Source organism: Schistocerca gregaria, chromosome 3 (assembly GCF_023897955.1).
Source record: "Schistocerca gregaria isolate iqSchGreg1 chromosome 3, iqSchGreg1.2, whole genome shotgun sequence".
NCBI classification, from domain to species: domain Eukaryota; kingdom Metazoa; phylum Arthropoda; class Insecta; order Orthoptera; family Acrididae; genus Schistocerca; species Schistocerca gregaria.
The window spans coordinates 787,303,011-787,322,389 of record NC_064922.1 but is presented as its reverse complement, the minus strand read 5'-3'; the positions used below and the strand labels follow the sequence as shown (position 1 = coordinate 787,322,389).

At 41.6% G+C, this 19,379-nt stretch overlaps 1 protein-coding gene across 2 annotated transcripts in view; it reads right to left on the bottom strand.

The window, feature by feature from the left end:
• LOC126354237 (sugar transporter SWEET1-like) overlaps window positions 1-19,379 on the bottom strand; it is a 223,997-nt gene that overhangs the window by 19,916 nt on the left and 184,702 nt on the right. For both annotated transcript variants that reach the window (XM_050003735.1, XM_050003734.1), the window contains exon 4: window positions 12,026-12,184. In XM_050003735.1, coding sequence (XP_049859692.1) covers window positions 12,026-12,184 — 159 coding nt within the window. The remainder of the gene's footprint in view (window positions 1-12,025; window positions 12,185-19,379) is intronic.

Sequence of the window (19,379 nt, the reverse complement as noted above, 5' to 3'; positions counted from 1 at the left end):
CCCGTGTCTGTCTGGATTTCATACAGGCGTTTGCCACTGTGTCGTAAGATGCGGCCAGTACTCCATTTTGGCCACCTGCCATATCCCCGTACCCATACAAGGTCGTCAGCGGTGAACCGGGCAGGCGAAGGCATCCGCGAATGTGAGGTGGAGGGCCGCAGAAGATGAAGTAGCGTGCGAGGTTGTCGCCACGTATGAGCTCAGCCAGGCTGTAGTCGCCCATGAGGGTGAAACAGTAAGAAGGTAGAAATTGGAGAAGCCCATCATCAGCAGCAGAAGAAGTCAGGAGTTGCCTCATCTGAGCCTTAAATGTGCGGACCAGTCGTTCACCCTCATTGTTTGACTGTGGATGGAACGGAGGGGCCGTGACATGCATGACGCCGTGACGGGCACAAAAATCCGCAAAATCGGAAGAGTCAAACTGTGGACCATTATCAGTAATGAGAGTAGAGGGAGGCCTTCCAAAAAGAACATGTGAGCTAGAGCATTGGTGGTTGCCGCAGTGGTAGGTGATGTGCAACGGACAATGAAAGGAAAGAGTAGGCGTCAATAACGATAAGCCAATAAGTACTTAAAAAGGTCCCGCCGCGAAGTCAGCATGAATACGTTCCCAGGGCTTTTCAGGCGAAGGCCACGGTGACAAAGATGACTTCGGGGGGCGGCCTGTGATGCACAAGGGCTTGATGGCGCGCCAGTACACATGACGGCGTGCCAGAGATTTTGTGCGAGAGACACCCCAGTGCCCTTGATGAAGGAGGCGCAAAACCGAAGCATGCAAAGACGCAGGTACCACTACAGGTGGCTAAGCAATTTTGGTGGAAAGGAGGAAAACACCATCCCTACCCGTGAGGCAGTAATGCGTAGTAGTTCCGCAACGGATCAGAAGTCTTAGTGGATGGACGATCTGGCCAACCTTTCTGAATACAGCGTAAAACCTGGGAGAGGGTAGGGTCAGAACCCGTAGCAGCAGCCAGCCGGTCCCCGGTGATGGGGAACCCGTACACAACCCGCTGCTTGGCAACATCCAGGTGTAAACACAAAAGTTCGTCCCTATCAAATGCCAGATCAGGACCCATGGGAAGGCGAGACAATGCATCAGCATTCGCATGTTGAGCCGTCGACCGGAAATGAATCTCATAATTGAAACGAGACAAGTAAAGAGCCCAACGCTGGAGGCGGTGTGCAGCCTTGTCGAGAAGTGCTGCTGATGGAAGGAACAAGGAAAGAAGAGGTTTGTGATCTGTAACAAGATGAAATTTGGACCCATAGGGAAAAACACCAAACTTATGAAGAGCTTAGATAATGTCCAAAGTTTCTTTTTCAATTTGAGAATACTTTTGTTGGGCATCCGTGAGCGTTTTGGAGGCATAAGCAATGGGTTGTCAAGAACGGTCAGAAAAATGGTGCGCAAGGACTGCACCAATCCAATATTGAGAGGCATCCGTGGCAAGAACAAGATGTTGGCCAGGTCAATAAGTAGCCAGGCACGGGGCCTGTTTCAGCATAGTCTTCAATTTCTGGAAAGCCACATCGCATGATGTGGACCAGTGAAAAGGCACGTTTTCATGCAACAGGTGATGCAACGGCTGAGCCACCAAAGCAGCAGATGGTAAAAACTTGTGATAGTAAGCTATTTTCCCCAAGAAGGCCTGCTGTTCCTTAACAGATGTAGGGCGAGGAAGAGCATCGATCTCCGCGACAGTTTGCTGAAGCAGACGAATACCATCCCGAGAGAGTTGAAACCCCAAATACGTGATAGATGCATGAAAAAATTTTGATTTCTGAAGATTACACTTAAGACCGGAAGTCTGTAAGACATGAAAAAGTGTGCGGAGGTTCTGAAGATGTTCTTCAGTGGTGGAGACAGTGACATCAATGTCGTCCATGTAATTTATACACCCAGGGACAGGGAGCAATAATTGTTCCAAGATTCGTTGAAAGAGAACATGGGCACTGGCAACCCCGATTGGCGATTGGCAATTGTTGGTGTTGATATAGGCCGAAAGGCGTGTTAAGGACTAGAAACTGCCGGGAAGCAGTGTTGAGAGGAAGTTGATGATAAGCTTCTGACAGGTCAGTTTTAGAAAAATACTGGCCACCCGCAAGTATAGTGAACAGTTCTTCAGGTCGGTGCATAGGATAAGTGTCGATGAGGTATTGTGCATTTACAGTGGCTTTAAAATCGCCACAGAGACGAATATCACCATTGGGCTTAGCAACAACAACGACAGGAGAGGACCACTCACTGGAAGTCACAGGAAGCAAGACCCCGGAAGTAGTGAGACAATCCAGCTCCTGTTTTACCCAATAACGAAGGGCCACTGGAATGGGCCGAGCCCGAAAAAACTTAGGCCGAGCAGTGGGTTTGAGCATGATATGAGCTTCAAAGTTGTTTGCACGACCTAACCCAGGAGTAAAAAGGGACGAAAACATTGTCGACATGGAATCCAATTGAGCAAAAGGAATAGCACAGAGAAGATGCTGACAGAGTCATCTATGGAGAACCCAAAAATGTGAAAGGCACTGAAACCAAAAAGATTCTCCATGTTGCTATGGTCGACCACAAATATGGGAACAGTGTGAACAACAGATTTGTAAGATACCTCAGCATCAAATTGTCCCAAGAGGGAAATCTTCTGTTTATTGTAAGTCCATAATTGCCTAGTGTCAGGTGACAGGATTGGAGAACCCAACTGAAGATACGTCTGAGAACTGATGATAGTGGCAGCAGAACTGGTATCCATCTGCATGCAAACATCTCGACCAAGTATTTGGTCAGTGAGGAATAACTTCCCTGAAAGGGAAGAAGTACAATTGACAGACAACACAGAATCAGAATCAGCATCATGTTCATGAACATCATGTATGCGGTCGGATTTGCAAACGGATGACACATGACCCTTTTTTTTTTGTATTTGTGACACACGGCTCAAAGTTGTGCACATTCTTCACGTGAATGTTTCGTAAAACACCGCAGACATGAAGGAAGTTGCCATGGGTTTTGCTGCAGTTTCTTAGAGGTTTGTTCACGGTTAGGCCAGGGTTGCGCTTGGGAGCCTACTGCGGCCACTTCGGCCGGCGGGGACAGGCCACATGCTACGTCAACTCGCACAAAGGTTATATTTCCCCGACGTCGCCCCATGCCTCTATTTGCACTCCAGTGGAACGAGAAATTTCAAAAGACTGAGTGATGGATAGGACTTCATCTAGAGTCATATTTGTCAACTGAAGGGCATGTTGGCTAACTTCTTTGACAGACACCAATTGGATAATAGCATCCCGTACCATGGAATCGGCATTGGATTCTTTTTGAACTTCAGTAACAAATTGACACTTTCTACTGAGGCCATGAAGTTCAGCAGCCCAAACACGATAGGATTGATTCGGTTGTTTTTGACAATGATAAAAGGCAACACAAGAGCCTACCACATGTGTTTGCTTTTGAAAATAGACGGACAGAAGTGAGCACATTTCAGCAAAGGACAAAGATGCAGGATATTTCAAAGGAGCCAATTGCGACAACAACCGATACATTTGAGGTGAAATACATGCAAGGCACAGAGACTTACATGTTTGTTCATCCGCGACATGAAACAAGAAGTGCTGTCGAAGCCGTTTTTTGTAATCAGACCAGTCTTCCGCCGTCTCGTCGTAAGGAGGAAAAGGAGGTAGAGACAACAACGAGCATTTGATGCTGCGACGAAATCACGAATTGCATTTGTGAGAAGCATTTGCTGTTCTATGAGACCTTGCAATAGTTGCTGTAAAGCAGCCATGGAAACATGTGGGTCAACGATGGAAAAGAAAAATCCCATCCTCGTCGCCAGTTGTTATAACTTCAAGTTGAACAAATATATTTCAAGGAAGACGCAATCATGAAAGTCACAGATCAAGTAAACAGAGTTAGATGTGTGTACACTTTAACAGTCATATCATAACTGAGTCCGAGTCTAGCGGCCGCTGGCTGGTTGGCTGCTTAGGTGGCACTGCTGCTGCGTGGCTGGCAGACAGCGCCACATGTAGAGGACACGCGTAACTGCGTGGCGGCACTTTGAAAGATTGGTGAGTCACAGCACATGGGTGTACAGGTGTGATACTGTTAGTTACCTAAGCCCACCCACCACGGCAAGGCTATATCACATCGGATGGGAAAAATCGGTTTTTAATTGCCCCGAGGTCAAAAACTGCATAAAAAGCATCAGTCACATCAGTTTTTAATTCAAAAATGGTTCAAATGGCTCTAAGCACTATGGGACTTTGACATCCGAGGTCATCAGTCCGCTAGACATAGAAGTACTTAAACCCAACTAACCTAAGGACATCACACACATCCATGCCCAAGGCAGGATTTGAACCTGCGACCGTAGCAGCAGTGCGGTTCCAGACTGAAGTGCCTAGAACCGCTTGGCCACAGCAACTGGCTGGTTTTTAATTGTCCTGGGGACAAAAACCACATAAAAAGCATCGACCAAAATCAAATTGAATTATTATTTTCCATGTGACTGGCACAACACGTTCAATATGCTGTCCACTGTTTTCTGCAAGTTAAAATCAAGAAACAGCATGTTCCACAATTGATCGAAGTGTTTCCTGGATCACATTCAGAATGTGTTGTGCAATGGGTGCCTTCGATGCAGCTAAGTTTGCAATTGGAATACTGAACACAAAATCTTTCAGATAGTCCCACAGCCAGAAGTCACACAGATTAAGATCAGGCGATCCGGATGGCCAGGCTATAGAGAAATGGTGGCTGATAATTCTAACATTTCCGAAATGGCACTTCAGCACATGCTTATCTGGATTTTCAATGAGCAGAGGTGTGTCATCCTGCATAAAAATGACCCCATCCACACATCCACGCCATTGGAGAGTTGGAATGACATTGTTGCGCAAAAGACACTCATAGTGCTTACCAGTTGCGGTACAGGTAACATGACCGGAAGCACCAGTCTCTTAGGAAAAATATGGCCCTTTGATAAATGATGCCGTAAACTCGCATACACACTGACCTTTTCAGGATGAAGTGGTATGTTGACTTGTATGTGGACTTTTTGTTGCCCATATTCAACAATTCTGTGTATTGACATATCCTGTTAGATGGAAGTGGGCTTCATCTGTCCACAAAATCTTCCTCGACCAATCATTGTCCACCTCCATGTGGGCAAGAAATTCTAAAGCAAAGGCTGGTCAACAGGAAGCAACTCGTGCACATATTTAATTTTGAATGCATAGCAAAGAAGGATGTTTCATTGGATTTTATGCACTGCCCTCATGGGTATGTCCAATGTTCAGACAATTTTCCGTACACTACACTTTTGCACACCACCATTCGCCTTCTCCTGCATTGATGTGGCCACAGTTTCCACTGACGTTGAATCAATTTGTTTCCTCCTTCTACCAGGTTGCACACCAAAAGAACCCGCCTTTTCGAATTTCTGAATAATTTTCTCCAGGCCCACAGCAGTCATCAGACCAATGCCTTTTTTTCAAGCCCTTCGGTGTCCAGAACTTCTGCAGAATGACGTGTGCACAGCCATCATTCTTGTAATACAGCTTTACAAGTAGAGCACGATCCTGCATTGAGACAGTCATGGCGAATGTCGCAGACATGAAAGGAGGAAAAGCTGTGTACCCAGTGTGTTTATACCAACTGCAATGGGTCGTGCGCATGACAGGTGTTTTAATTTACGTATTCTGATGCATACAGCACCATCTATTGATCAATTTTCACACTGCATTTTTTTTTCTTCTGCCTCAATGTTTTCCCCCTTATCTGATAATATTCCATTGAAATTTGATGTCATTCTGACCAGTGGTGTTACTTCTACAACGTTTTGAAAGTTTAACTTTATAATCACCCTGTATATACACATTATTAGTGAGTGCATTAAGTAGCAGAATTCTATTGTACAATATACTTTTCAGAACTGTTTAACAATGCCTTTGAAATAATGGAAAGAGCCTCTGATTTTAGTTATGTGGAATTCACAATGTTCCGTTTTCTGTTGTTTTCTCTTGACAGTGCGTCAGATGGGTTCAATTCTAAGCCAAAGTTTTGTGTCTGTTCATCCTCACAAGAGGTGAGTCCCTTGCATCCTAGGTATGAGCGACCTGTCCTTCCTTTTTTAACCTTCCCCACATACCCTGAGGAGAGAACTGTTACTTCTGAAAGCTAGGATAGTGTTGTGCATTTTTCTCTCTGCCTTTGGCAGTACTACCCAACCACAATATTATTTCACTTGGACTTTTATCAGTAATACATGGTGACATTACAGCAAACAATACAACTGTGACTAAGGAAAACGTCAATGCTTTCAGCTCAGCTGTGCATATGCTGGTGTGTGTGTGTGTGTGTGTATGTGTGTGTGTGTGTGTGTGTGTGTCTTGTTTGCGAACAAACTTGTACTATTCAGTGACTCCAAAGTGTAATAATATTGTGTTCGACTAATACCAATAACTCATGTTCTCAAGGTAAGCACTGGTCAGCAGTTCAGTCTCATAATTTTTAAGTAAAAGCTGTATCTTACAAGAGAAAATATATTTATTTTTTGATAGCATATGGCACCTGTTAAAATGTAAATAATTAGAGAATTCTGAAGTTATTATGAACACAATACAGGATTATCCACAGTTTGTGCAGAAACCAGGCTGCAGTTACAACAGTTGAGGCTGTAGTTGAGAAGAGCATGGAACAAGGTTAGCCTATCCATCATGTTCTTCAATCTGTACATACAGCAGGAAGTAAAAGAAACCAAGAAAAACGTTAGAAAAAAAATTGTTCAGGAAAAACAAATAAAAACTTTGCAGTTGCTAATAATATTGTAATTGTTTCAGAGACAGCAATGGACCTGGAAGATGCAATGTAACTGACTAGTTTAGCTTTGCACAATGAGTCAAAAATTAGTAAACACGTATTACAAAATTGTCATTCTATGCTGTGGGAACATGCTTAAACGGACATGACTGTTATTGTGACACTGTTCTGACATAAAACAGTTTTTGGTAGGAGATGTATAAATTATGCTCCTTTGTAGAAAGCTTTGCTACGTTTCACGCATCCAAGATGTGTGGGTTATTTTGAAGAGCTCTGAATAAAGATTATTTTGAATTATAATTTTGTACTTTTTCATTCCACATTCAGAAATTATATTGACGCACATGACCATACTGTCAAAAATCATGAAAATATACACATAAAAATTTTATAGTGTTATAAAATCGTAATTTCTAAATTGTAAGTAATTTAAAATATTAGTAAAAACACAAATATGGAAAAACACCACACACTTGTAACATTCAAAAATCAATGTTTTAATAAGTTGCTATTTTGTAGAGATTTGTTTGTTTGGCATTGTCATAGCCAGTCACAAGTTTGTAAAGTAGTGGTGTTTAGTAAGACCTCATGGCAAGCAGTATTATGTAGTGTTCATAGAAAGTGACAAGTAGTAGGCAAATGGAGTTGAAAGTGAGACAAGCAAGGCAAGCGTAACTACAATAGACATGTATTTCTCTTTGAAGATAATAAAATATATTAAAAACAAAGATTCCAAGACTTACCAAGCGGGAAAGCACCGGTAGATAGGCACAATTAATAAAACACACACACACAGAATTTCGAGCTTTCGCAACCGCCGGCTGCTTCGTCAGGAAAGATGAAAGGATGTGGGTTTTAAGGGAGAGGGTACGGAGTCATTCCAATCCCGGGAGCGGAAAGACTTACCTTAGGGGGAAAAAAGGATAGGTATGCGCCCGCGCCCACACACACACACACACACACACACACACACACACACACACACACACACACACACACACATCCATCCATACATACACAGACACAAGCAGACATATTTAAAGGCAAAGAGTATGGGCAGAGATGTCAGTCGAGGCAGAAGTGTGGAGGCAAAGATGATGTTGAATGACAGGTGAGGTATGAGTGGCGGCAACTTGAAATTAGCGGAGATTGAGGCCTGGTGGATAACGAGAAGAGAGGATATATTGAAGGGCAAGTTCCCATCTCCGGAGTTCGGATAGGTTGGTGTTGGTGGGAGGTATCCAGATAACTCGGATGGTGTAACACTGTGTCAAGATGTGCACCAAGGCATGTTTAGCCACAGGGTGATCCTCATTACCAACAAACACTGTCTGCCTGTGTCCATTCATGCAAATGGACAGTTTGTTGCTGGTAATTCCCACATAGAAAGCGTCACAGTGTAGGCAGGTCAGTTGGTAAATCACGTGGGTGCTTTCACACGTGGCTCTGCCTTTGATCGTGTACACCTTCCTGGTTACAGGACTGGAGTAGGTGGTGGTGGGAGGGTGCATAGGACAGGTTTTACACCGGGGGCGGTTGCAAGGGTAGGAGCCAGAGGGTAGGGAAGGTGGTTTGAGGATTTCATAGGGATGAACCAAGAAGAGAATAAAACAAATACTTTGATGACTGACATGAAGGAAGTCATATTTTATTTGGCTACAAGCTCAAATTGAAATCATAATTGAAAATTTAAAGATGGGCCCTGGGGGGAGGGGGGGAAGAGACGAAGAAGGGGGGAAAGGGAGGAAGAGGGGGGGAAAGGGAGGGAGAGGGGGGCGGGAGAGAGAGCGAGGGAGAACGAGGGAGAGGGGGGGGGGAGAGAGAGAGCGAGGGAGAACGAGGGAGAGGGGGGGGGGAGGGAGAGAGAGAGAGAGAGAGAGAGAGAGAGAGAGAGAGAGAGGGGGGGGGGGGCGAGAGAGAGAGAGAGAGAGAGAGAGAGAGAGAGAGAGAACACTATAGTGGAAAACATACAATGATGACTGATCTGAATGAGTACAGCAGGTAAGTACTTTTTTCTAATAATTCGTGCTTCCATTTGATGTATGTGATAATGCACTATTTTGCTGTTGGTGTCGTATGTTAAGAATTTGGAAGTTACAAAGACTGTTAAAGAGAATGTATAATGCCTTTGAAAAAGGTGTACATCAACATGATACTGGGGAAACTGGATCAGGAAATAAGATGTGTAGAACACTAGAGTAGTTCTCCTATTTTGGCAGAAAGGCAGCTGACTATGGCAAGAGTAAAGAGGAAATAAAACATCAACTGGCAGTAGCAAGAAAAGCCTTTTGGCAGCTGACTATGGCAAGAGTAAAGAGGAAATAAAACATCAACTGGCAGTAGCAAGAAAAGCCTTTCTGTAAAAGAGAAAAAATATAAGTTTCATAGAATTTTTTCTGAAGGTATTTGTCTAGTGTCTGGAAGTGTAACATGGACAATAAACAGTACAAACAAGAAAAGAATAGAAGGAAGCTCTTTGAAATATGGTGCTACAGACAAATGCTGAAGATTAGATAGGAAGATAAGATAACTAATAAAGAGGTACCGAATCAATCTGGGACGAAAAAACCATTATGGTACAACCAACTAGGAGGGCTAGACTGATATGGCACCTCCTGAGGCACCAAAAGATAGATAATTTGGTTAAAAAAACGTAGAGAAAGGCCAAGATTTGAATACTATAAGCAGTAGGGCACACTACTTATACAGAAGTAAAGACACTTTTAATTTGACTAAATTTATCAGGTTCCATAAACAAGCCAGAAAAGCTATTTGGTCATGGAACTAATCACTAAATGATTCACAAAAAGGTAAAGAGAAAATTTAAACAGCAATAAAGAACACTAAAATATTAAAAAATAAACTGAAATGATTTTAAACATTGTGTTCAGTAAACAATTAGCAACTCACTAAATTATTGTGATTTATTTCTACACATAGTTAAATGTGTTTCCCACAGTCACGCCTTTCAAATTAGATTTTAAAATATAGGGTCTATCAATCATCTTTAATGTTGTTGATTTGTCAATTCTCAGTTGCTAGAAACATATGTCTGTGTGCAACTGCATTTTTCCAATTTATGTTTTGCCACGAACATTATTTTAGAAAGCAAAGAAAAATTAATGAGGACTCCTTGCAGGAAAAAAGTAACTTTGTACCACATAGTTCAGCTGTGAGAGGGATATGAAGGACATGAGGAGGAGGAGGAGGAGGAGGAGGAGGAGGAGGAGGAGGAGAGGAGGAGAAGAAGAAGAAGAAGAAGACAAATGCCAAGTTAAATGAGATCCACAGTTATCCGGTATCCAGACCTGCACTCATACACTAACACCATCTTTTTTCTTCCTATACTGAAAGTGGTACTTGAAACAGCCAGAATTAATGATTTTTATGAAAAAGCTGGCTTGTATAAGTTAAAAGACAGGACATTATCACCAGTACAAAGTGCCAAAGTTAACATGCAGCACCTGCTTTGCAGAGGCTTTGGTTAAGTAACACAAATTGTAATGTATCTGAATTCCATTTCTGCAGCAGGCATATATTATATTTTTCACATAGTTGCTTGCTACTGCCCACTAAAGTGCATATAGTCACTTAAATCTTAAAAACAACTAACACTGAAACAGTACATTTCATGCTTACCCACACACAGTCAAAATGCTCCATCACAATATGATGCAGAAAAGCCACTCAGTCTATGATCTTTCACTGAGCCCATTGCAAGGGATGAATAGCAAATGGATTTGGAAGCCAGTTTACTTTTGAAATATGCCCAGCAGAAAGCTTCTGGTTCATCATACATAGGTGGGTACTAATGCAATGTGGTTTCTTAGTAGAAATGTGATTTTCACTCTGCAGCGGAGTGTGGCGCTGATATGAAACTTCCTGGCAGATTAAAACTGTGTGCCGGACCGAGACTCAAACTCGGGACCTTTGCCTATCGCGGGCAAGTGCACTACCAACTGAGCTACTCAAGCACGACTCACGCCTCGTCCCCACAGCTTTACTTCTGCCAGTATCTCGTCTCCTACCTTACAAACTTTGCAGAAGCTCTCCTGTGAACCTTGCAGAACTAGCACTCCTGAAAGAAAGGATATTGAGGAGACATGGCTTAGCCACAGCGTGGGGAGTGTTTCCAGAATGAGATTTTCACTCTGCAGCAGATAGCTAAATTGGTAGAGCACTTGCCCGCGAAAGGTGAAGGTCCCGAGTTTGTGTCTTGGTCCGGCACACAGTTTTAATCTGCCAGGAAGTTTTTGGTTTCTTAGTATTTAAGGATAGTGCATGCTATCTATATAACACCAGCAAACTTTGAAATGTTGCAGAAACCTGTTCCTTAATTTATCCACACAGGCTGACGAGCAACACCTCCCCCCCCCCCCCCCCCCCTTTCCCACCCCTGAAACCAAAGTAAATGGAGCTCCAGGTTGAAATTATTGTTGAAGTTAATCTTATTTCTTTTTATATTAGGCTAAGACTGCAATAGAAATGTGGTAAAGAGGCTGTCACAGACACTGCTAAGCCCCTGCCTGCATTTGGCAATGGCAGCTTCTCACAACTATATAATGACTGCTCTCGAAGTAAAAGAGGCAGCTTTTGACTGACATTGTGTGATATTCAAAAGATTGCTACTGTCAATTTTTTGCAGAAGTTTGAGTCTTGGGAAAGCTCAGTTCTATGTGAGACAGAGTTGTATCTTAAATGAGAAAATAAGAGTCCTTTTTTTAAAATTATGCGTTACCACATATTATAACCCATTAATTATGTAAGAGAGTAACAGATATCTGAAGGCAACAATGCAGATCCCAGAAGTTTAGTTAATATTTCAATTCAACAAGTGTCTTGAATCATGCAGCAGCAGCAACATTCACTTTTGCAGACTATTAATATTTAAGTGTTGAAAGTAGAATTAAATATACAGGTAAATCATTATTATTGATTATCCACAAGAACAAGACAAAGCTTGCTGAAGATAAAAGTGAGAACTGAGAGATACAGCAGAGTCAAAGTACATAAAATTTTGATAACTTAGTTCATATTAAAGTGAACAGCTTTTTTTAGTGGAGGAGATACGTAATAGCTTATCTGAGCATCAGTTTATTAACTAGCATATTTATTTATAGAAGGAATGCTATTAGGAGCTAAAACAAGGCAAAAATGATAAATAACAACTAAGAGACATATTACCAGTTGCATAAAAACTTGTATACACACCAAGGTAACCAATGGTGCAGCAAAGAACATGATGGTCACGAATGTACATATGAGACCCATGTGATATCTCTTTCTGTCTGGATTTGTGTCAAAGTATAAATACAGAAGTGTTAATAGCAACACCACAATGAAAGTAGCCATGTACTTCAGTACCTGTGACTGCAACAGAAATTAATTTATAGAAATTAATTTATAGTAATTATACATAGCTTTTTTGGCCATATTGTTAATCAATGTACAGTTAATTTAAATTTCAACACTCTGAGAAAAACAAATAAATAAGATATCAACACTTTCAAACAAATTCTACACATAGAAGTAAAACAATAGAAATAATTATGATGGTAAATGTATTTATTTGTAACAAACCAAAAAAAAATGAAAAGATAATGGCACTGAAAGTAGAAAATAATGACAGAAGTATAAATCATTCACTGGGGTTTTTGGGGATAGAGTAGCTAATACATCCGACATTTATATTTTGTGTATCATCATTAAACTAATAGATAGGAAAAAGTTAACAGTGATGAGATTAGTAACAGAAAAAAAAACAAGCTAACATATGAAAAAATGAAATGGATTAACCAAATTATGAAACAAAAAGTGTTGAATACAAAATATGAAAAAAAGTGAAATACCCTTTCGAAAGGGGAAGGTGAGGAGGGACGGGGAGGGGGGGGGGGGGAATTCTGCATCTGATGGTGTGCACAAATTTTATATCACAGGGGGGGGGGGGGGGGAGGGGGGAGGGTTTGAAGGAGAAGTAGGGAATATGAAGTAACAGACTCACTTCTGACATTCCATGTACATTTCAGTGCATAAAGGGGAAGTCTTTTCCACCATACCAGTAGCCACTTGGAAATTCTTACTCAAAATAATGTCAACTATAAAAACCAAAGTTGGGGAGTAATGCCTTACTTGTAACACCATTACTACGAACAGTTTCTTTTCAAAGATAATGGTTGGTAACCGCGTTATTATTTCCAAAAAGTAACTTTAACTCTAAGCAATTTACTTTTATTGGCAACAATTTGATGAAACTGTTACTGGATTTTCCATTGTTTAATCATACGTAACATATTTTGGTGTGCGCAACTCAAGACAATGCAATACTGGCATTTATTTGGACGAAAAACCATATTTGTTTCAAAATTAAACCTTTTCAACAGCGAGCATGTTATGTTTACTGAAAACCTTTGAATTCGTTGCAGCTGCTGCTGACACATTTCCTTCTTGCAGCCCTGTTGAACACTGTGTTATATCAGCATTTTTATTTCGGCAGATGTTTTCTTTCTGACATCACTTGGTCAACAATGTGTATGCTAGTTATTAAATATTATCACCTGTGCACAGTATTCTAAAACATACATACAAATACTAAGCCTCAGCTGCTGCTGACACATTTCCTTCTTGCAGCCCTGTTGAACACTGTGTTATATCAGCATTTTTATTTCGGCAGATGTTTTCTTTCTGACATCACTTGGTCAACAATGTGTATGCTAGTTATTAAATATTATCACCTGTGCACAGTATTCTAAAACATACATACAAATACTAAGCCTGGATTATAATTTTTAGTGTCACTATTGCACTTAATTCTTTTTCATTCATTCACAACATTTTTATCTGAAAATCACACACACACCAATGAGAAATACTGCAGTCACATGACACATTATGCACGAAAAAGATGTTAAATTCATTTCCAGATCCCTTGAACTTGGATGCGGAGGAAGACACATCCATGTCTTGGCCGTCTTATACTGAAGTGTTTGAATTTTTGATGCTGGATGGAAAAAATGCTTCCTTTCATTGCAAATTTTGCACCAGTGGGAAAAGAAGACAAAGAAATTGGAGCTGAACAGAAAACTTAAAAAAACATATGCAAGGAAGTTCTCTGCTTACTGCTAGCATTAGGTATTTAAATAAAAGTGTGATTGATACTGTCATTTTATTTAAATGTGAAATATTCTCAACATTTATAACTACAAACCTGAAAAAGCTAATATATTCAATTCTCACTTTCACTCAGAGCAAATATCCACACTCAAGGCATTTAGCAAAATAAACTGCAAAGCACAAAAAGAAAACAGAGCAGTAGCATTACAGGTTAAACCTCAAAACAAACAACACTTAACTCATGGAGCAGTCCTTCAACTTCACATTATGTAACTCAAAGTATGGTTGATAAAGCAGTAATGAACAATTAATAAAGTAGCCCTCGTTTAAAGACCTTGTATGTCTGGTTCACCAAAGTTTCTATCAGTTGTGTCAAGAAAAACTGCAAAAGCAAAAGATTAAATAAGGAATCAGAGAGAATGAAAAATCATATTCAAGGTGAACTTAAGAAGTTGGATGTGGTGGCAACTACTACTGATATATGGCATAAAGGCAAAATATACTCTCATAAATCTCAAATACTTTAAATTACATTGTTTTTTACTTTATTGATTTATTTATTTATTTACTTAGTCTGTTTTATAATTTACTGTGGAAATTAATACAGTTCTCAATACTTTCCTTATATTTTCTATTCATTGATTTTTAACTACATTCTGTTATTGTGTTTTAGGAGCTTCACTGGAATAACTGGTCACTGAAATGATCTAGTCACATTTAAAAGAAATATGGCAGTGTTGGAGTGAAGACAATCAAAGGGACGCAAACACACAAGGCTCTGGCCAAGGTAATAAGTAACACATTGCTATAATATCATATTCAAAAGAAAGTGTGTACCACAACAACAGACAATGGCAAAAACTTTTGTAAGGCTTTTACACTGTACCTGAGGCAAATATTATTGATGAGAAAGAAGTCAATAATGAAAGTGTTGATGATTATGATAAACATCTTCAGTTTGTTACAATCAGTAAGTGGAACTGAAACAGTTGAAGAAAATATTCTATTGGCTCCTCATCACCACTGTGCAAGTAATACATTAAATATCACTGTCTCTGAATGTGCATTTGAAAATATAAAATTCAAAGAAGTTTCATGAACCATGGCAAAGTGCTCCAAGCTTTGGAACAAACACCATCAGTCAGCACAAGTTGCAGACCTTACCAAAAATACTTCTGGTGTCTGTTTGTTAATGGCTGTAATTCCAAGATGGAAGACACTGAATAAGGCTGTCCAACAGATAAGCAAATTGATTGATAGTGACAGTGGAAAAATTTATAGCTGCACAAATTTTTATCTATTGCTAAAAATAACCCTTGAAGAAGTTACTTTCTTGAGAGAATATTGTTAACTGATGAGTCCACTGGGGCAGGCTCTGAACTTGCTACTATGTGAACACATGTTCATGGGTTTCCTTGTCCCAATTTTGAGTGTTTTGAAACAAAAGCTGAATGATTTATCCACTAAGCTGACACTTTGCAGACCTCAGCCTGATGCAGTTCTTTGGCCTTGCAAATGAGGTTTGAACAAGCATTTGAAAATAAAGAACTTATCCTGTCAGCAGGCTTCCACCCAAAATTCAAAACCAACTGGATGGGTCACCCACATGCCTGTGCAGCCAATGATCATATTCTAGAAGTCATGCTGCAAACAACTTTAAGAGTCACTGCCAAGGAGGAAGGAGAAGCACCCGAGGACAAGGAGAAAGGTTTCTCCTGGTTTGAGAGAGAAAATACATATACTTCTTACGCTGAACAAGATCTTTAACAATTTTTACTAAATTCTTCGACAGATATGCGGATGCTCAATGTGTTTCCCAGAATCAAGATCCTCTTTCTTAAATATAATACAAGTACACCAACTAGTACATCTGTAGAGATTTGTCAGTGTAGGGGATATTGTGTTGAGGTCAATGAGGGGAAAACTGGGAGATGAAACATTTAAAATACAACTTTTGTTGAAAACTACCAAACAGTTCAACTGAGATGCTCTGAGCTAGAATAGGCCATATACAATGTATTTAATTATTGACTGACCTTAATGAGCAATTCCTTTTTATGTGACCAGACTGCCCTGGAAGCTGCTTCAGGTAGTTGTGGGCACACTGTTTCACCGTCAGTGTACACTACACTTGCCACAGAGGCGTGACTTACAACCGCTGTGGGCAGTAGTTGTAGTAACTGGCAGGTTACTACACTCCTCATACTTTGTGGGGAGGGACCAGTTGTCACCACCCACGATGCTGTGACTGAAGGGACATCCACAGCAACCATCATGGTGCCAGGGCATGGCAGCCAAAGGTGTGAGAAGATCACAATCTAAAGCGTATGGACGAAAGTGAGTGGAACGAGATCATGCCCGTGACCGGTCAACAAGATTGACGACACGAGCGGGAGCCATCTAGATGTAGGAGACCACAATGATGTGTGCCAGCACAGGCAGTGATGACAGCAGACTGGAAAGGAGAGACTCTGGTGATGGAGACACCACTTTCATCCCTGATGATGGCAGCATCCACTCAGCGCAGTGGGAGGTGCCAGCACTAGCCACAGTTAGCAAACACCTTGGAGCAATCAGGACAGATGAAGCAAGAGGTGTCACGCCCATGGCCCAAGGAGGGGAACTGCACCAATCCTGGGGTGCTACTGGTTCCAGTAACATGCCACAAGTTCACCTTCATTGTGGACCATGAAGATATGGCAATCGCACTGGCACTGTATGACAGTCGGAATCCAGGGAGGGCACTGTCCAAACATCCTTGCCCAGACTGGCGTGTCAGATGCGAATGTTGGCACAACCAGTGGCATTAGATGATGCCTACCCGGCAGTAAAATGTTGATCAGCACCTGTGGCCAATGATCGTGCAGGACCTCAGTGTGACTCCTAGTCCCAATTGGTGTCTCCTTTGCCAGTAAATCTTCTATGCACTTGTGCACCTGCACCTAAAATGTTCAGATAATGCATTCCACCTCACTGTTCAACTGAAGATGGAAGGAAGGCGACATGACGTGACAAATGTCATAGTGTGTACAAGTTCTTGAAAGACTGCCATGAACCAATGTTCGAAACTAGGGTGCAAGGCAAGCATTCTATGGAGAATATCTTCAACAGGGCCTTGACGGTTGCATCTGCTGTCACATATGGACAACAAACAACAAGGAAAACGAAAAAAGCATCAATTGCCAATAACCAGAAAGTACCTTAAAAAAAAAAAAAAGGACTAAGGCTGTGTAGAGACTGCCCATGGCAAAAACAGTGTGTGGTGCCACCTGCTGACCTGATCATTTGCACCAGGCCACAAGAAGATCTCCCAATCAATCCCCCACAAGAACCCATAGTGAAGGGCCTATAGTATTGTGTGAGAGATCTGCCAGTGAAACTAACGTAATAAGCAAAGGACCTCCTCTCGCAGGGCCACTGGAACAACAATGCAGGGAGTAAACAATTCTGTCAACAGGAGGATGATGTTGTTGAAGAAGGAGAGGCAATGGTGCAATGCATAAAAATTCTGAAGTGTGTCCAATGCTCGGTCTGGCAGACGGACAGGCAACCACGTTGGATCACGTGTATGACTTGCTGCAGCACAGGATCCACCATCACAGCAGAGACAATAAGGGAACTGGTGACGGAGAAGCTTTGCCTTCAATCCAGTTGAAAACAAAGCAGTTCCTCCTAGTCGAACAAGGGGTCAGAGCCCATAAAAAGCCAGAACAGATCATCCACATTTGGCACAGGACAAACATGGATTACACAATTGTAGCAGGACAAAAATAAGGCCCAAAACTGATGATATCTAGTGTCTTTGTCCGGTATGGGCACCAATGGGCTAAATGGGAAAACCATGGGCTTATGGGTGCTAACTTAATGAATGTTTGCATATGGCACAGACAACAGCAAGAGCTTCTTTGTACCACCTGAGAATAAAGTTGCTCAGCTGAGTTGAGTGTTTCTGATGCGAAGGCAAAGGGCTATTAGTAACCACCTGGATGACAATCCCCAGGACAGACTCATCCCTTATTGGGACATGTCTGTGGCCAGGACCAGATGCTTCCTGTTTTGAAATGTTACAACATGGCACAGCAAAGACTACCCTTAAGCCACACAAATACATGCACCCAGGTTGTAGATCAAACAAAAGAAGCGCTTTTCCAAAGCATTATATGAAAGGGATGGGTGATAGTAGCTGCTCTAAGAATAAACTAGTGATAGTATGCCACTTGGTTAAAGAATGCCTGAAATTCTTGTAGATTAGATGAATCAGGAAAAGCCATAATGGTGGTAACCTGTTGCTCCATGGGGTGCACGCCCTATTGGGGAGTTTCATGCCCCTAATAAACACTGGGATGTTGGGGAAAGTGAGACTTATCGAGATTAGAGATTACATTTGAGGCCCATGGCCTATAGAACAGTAAACGAACAGAGGTCACTTAGGTGATACTCCATGGTAGCAACTATCATGACAACCATCGTATCCTTTTCTAAAAAATGTCAAAAGATAGCAGGCACACTAGTAACCCAGAACATTAGCCGTTGATACTGACAGAGGCCAACAGGTACCTTAACCACAGAGACTTTGGCCAAGTCAAGTTTTGAAAAGAATTTACCACCAGACAACTTTGTGCACAACTCCTCTGGGAGAGGTAGGCGGTAAGTGTTTGTGGCTGCCTATACATTAATATTTATCTTGAAGCTGTCACAGAGCCGAAGCTGACTGGATGGCTTCTTTACAACCACTATGGGCTTAGCCTACTCACTTGAGGAAATCGGTAAATCATTCACAATGATGTTAAGCGATCCAGCTCCATTTTAACCTGGGCACGTAAAGCTACTGGCCCTGCCTGTTCCCAAAAAATGGGAGGTTGAGTGCAGGGTTTGAGGGTGAAGTGTGCTGTGAGACTGTTTACACAACCTAACACTGACGCAAACAGATCCAAAAACTCACAACACAAGGAATCTAGTTCATGATAAGGCTCTTGGCCTGACATCAGATGCTCCACATCCGCAAGAGAAAAACCAAACGTAGCAAAGGCATCTAATCCAAAAAAAATTTCAGTACTCACTTCATTAACCACCAAGTATATAACACAATAAACAACTGACTTATAAACTGTGTTGGCCGTATACTGGCCAAGCAAAGGAATCCACTGTTTGTTATAACTCAGCAGCTGATAGCCGAAACGTACCAATGGTGGGAATCCTGGCTTGGCGGACATCTGTTAGTTGAGGAGAGACACGGAAGCCCGCAAGTTGACTAGTAGGATTAATGGCTTATCTACCATCCATGCTTCAATGAGGACTGATGATGAAGAATGCAGCATGCCATTCTCAATGGAGAGAAGTCTTCCGAAGTAAGAGTGATTTCAGGTGCGCCGCAGGGGAATGTCATAGGACCTTTGCTATTCACAATATACATAAATGACCTTGTGGATGACATCGGAAGTTCACTGAGGCTTTT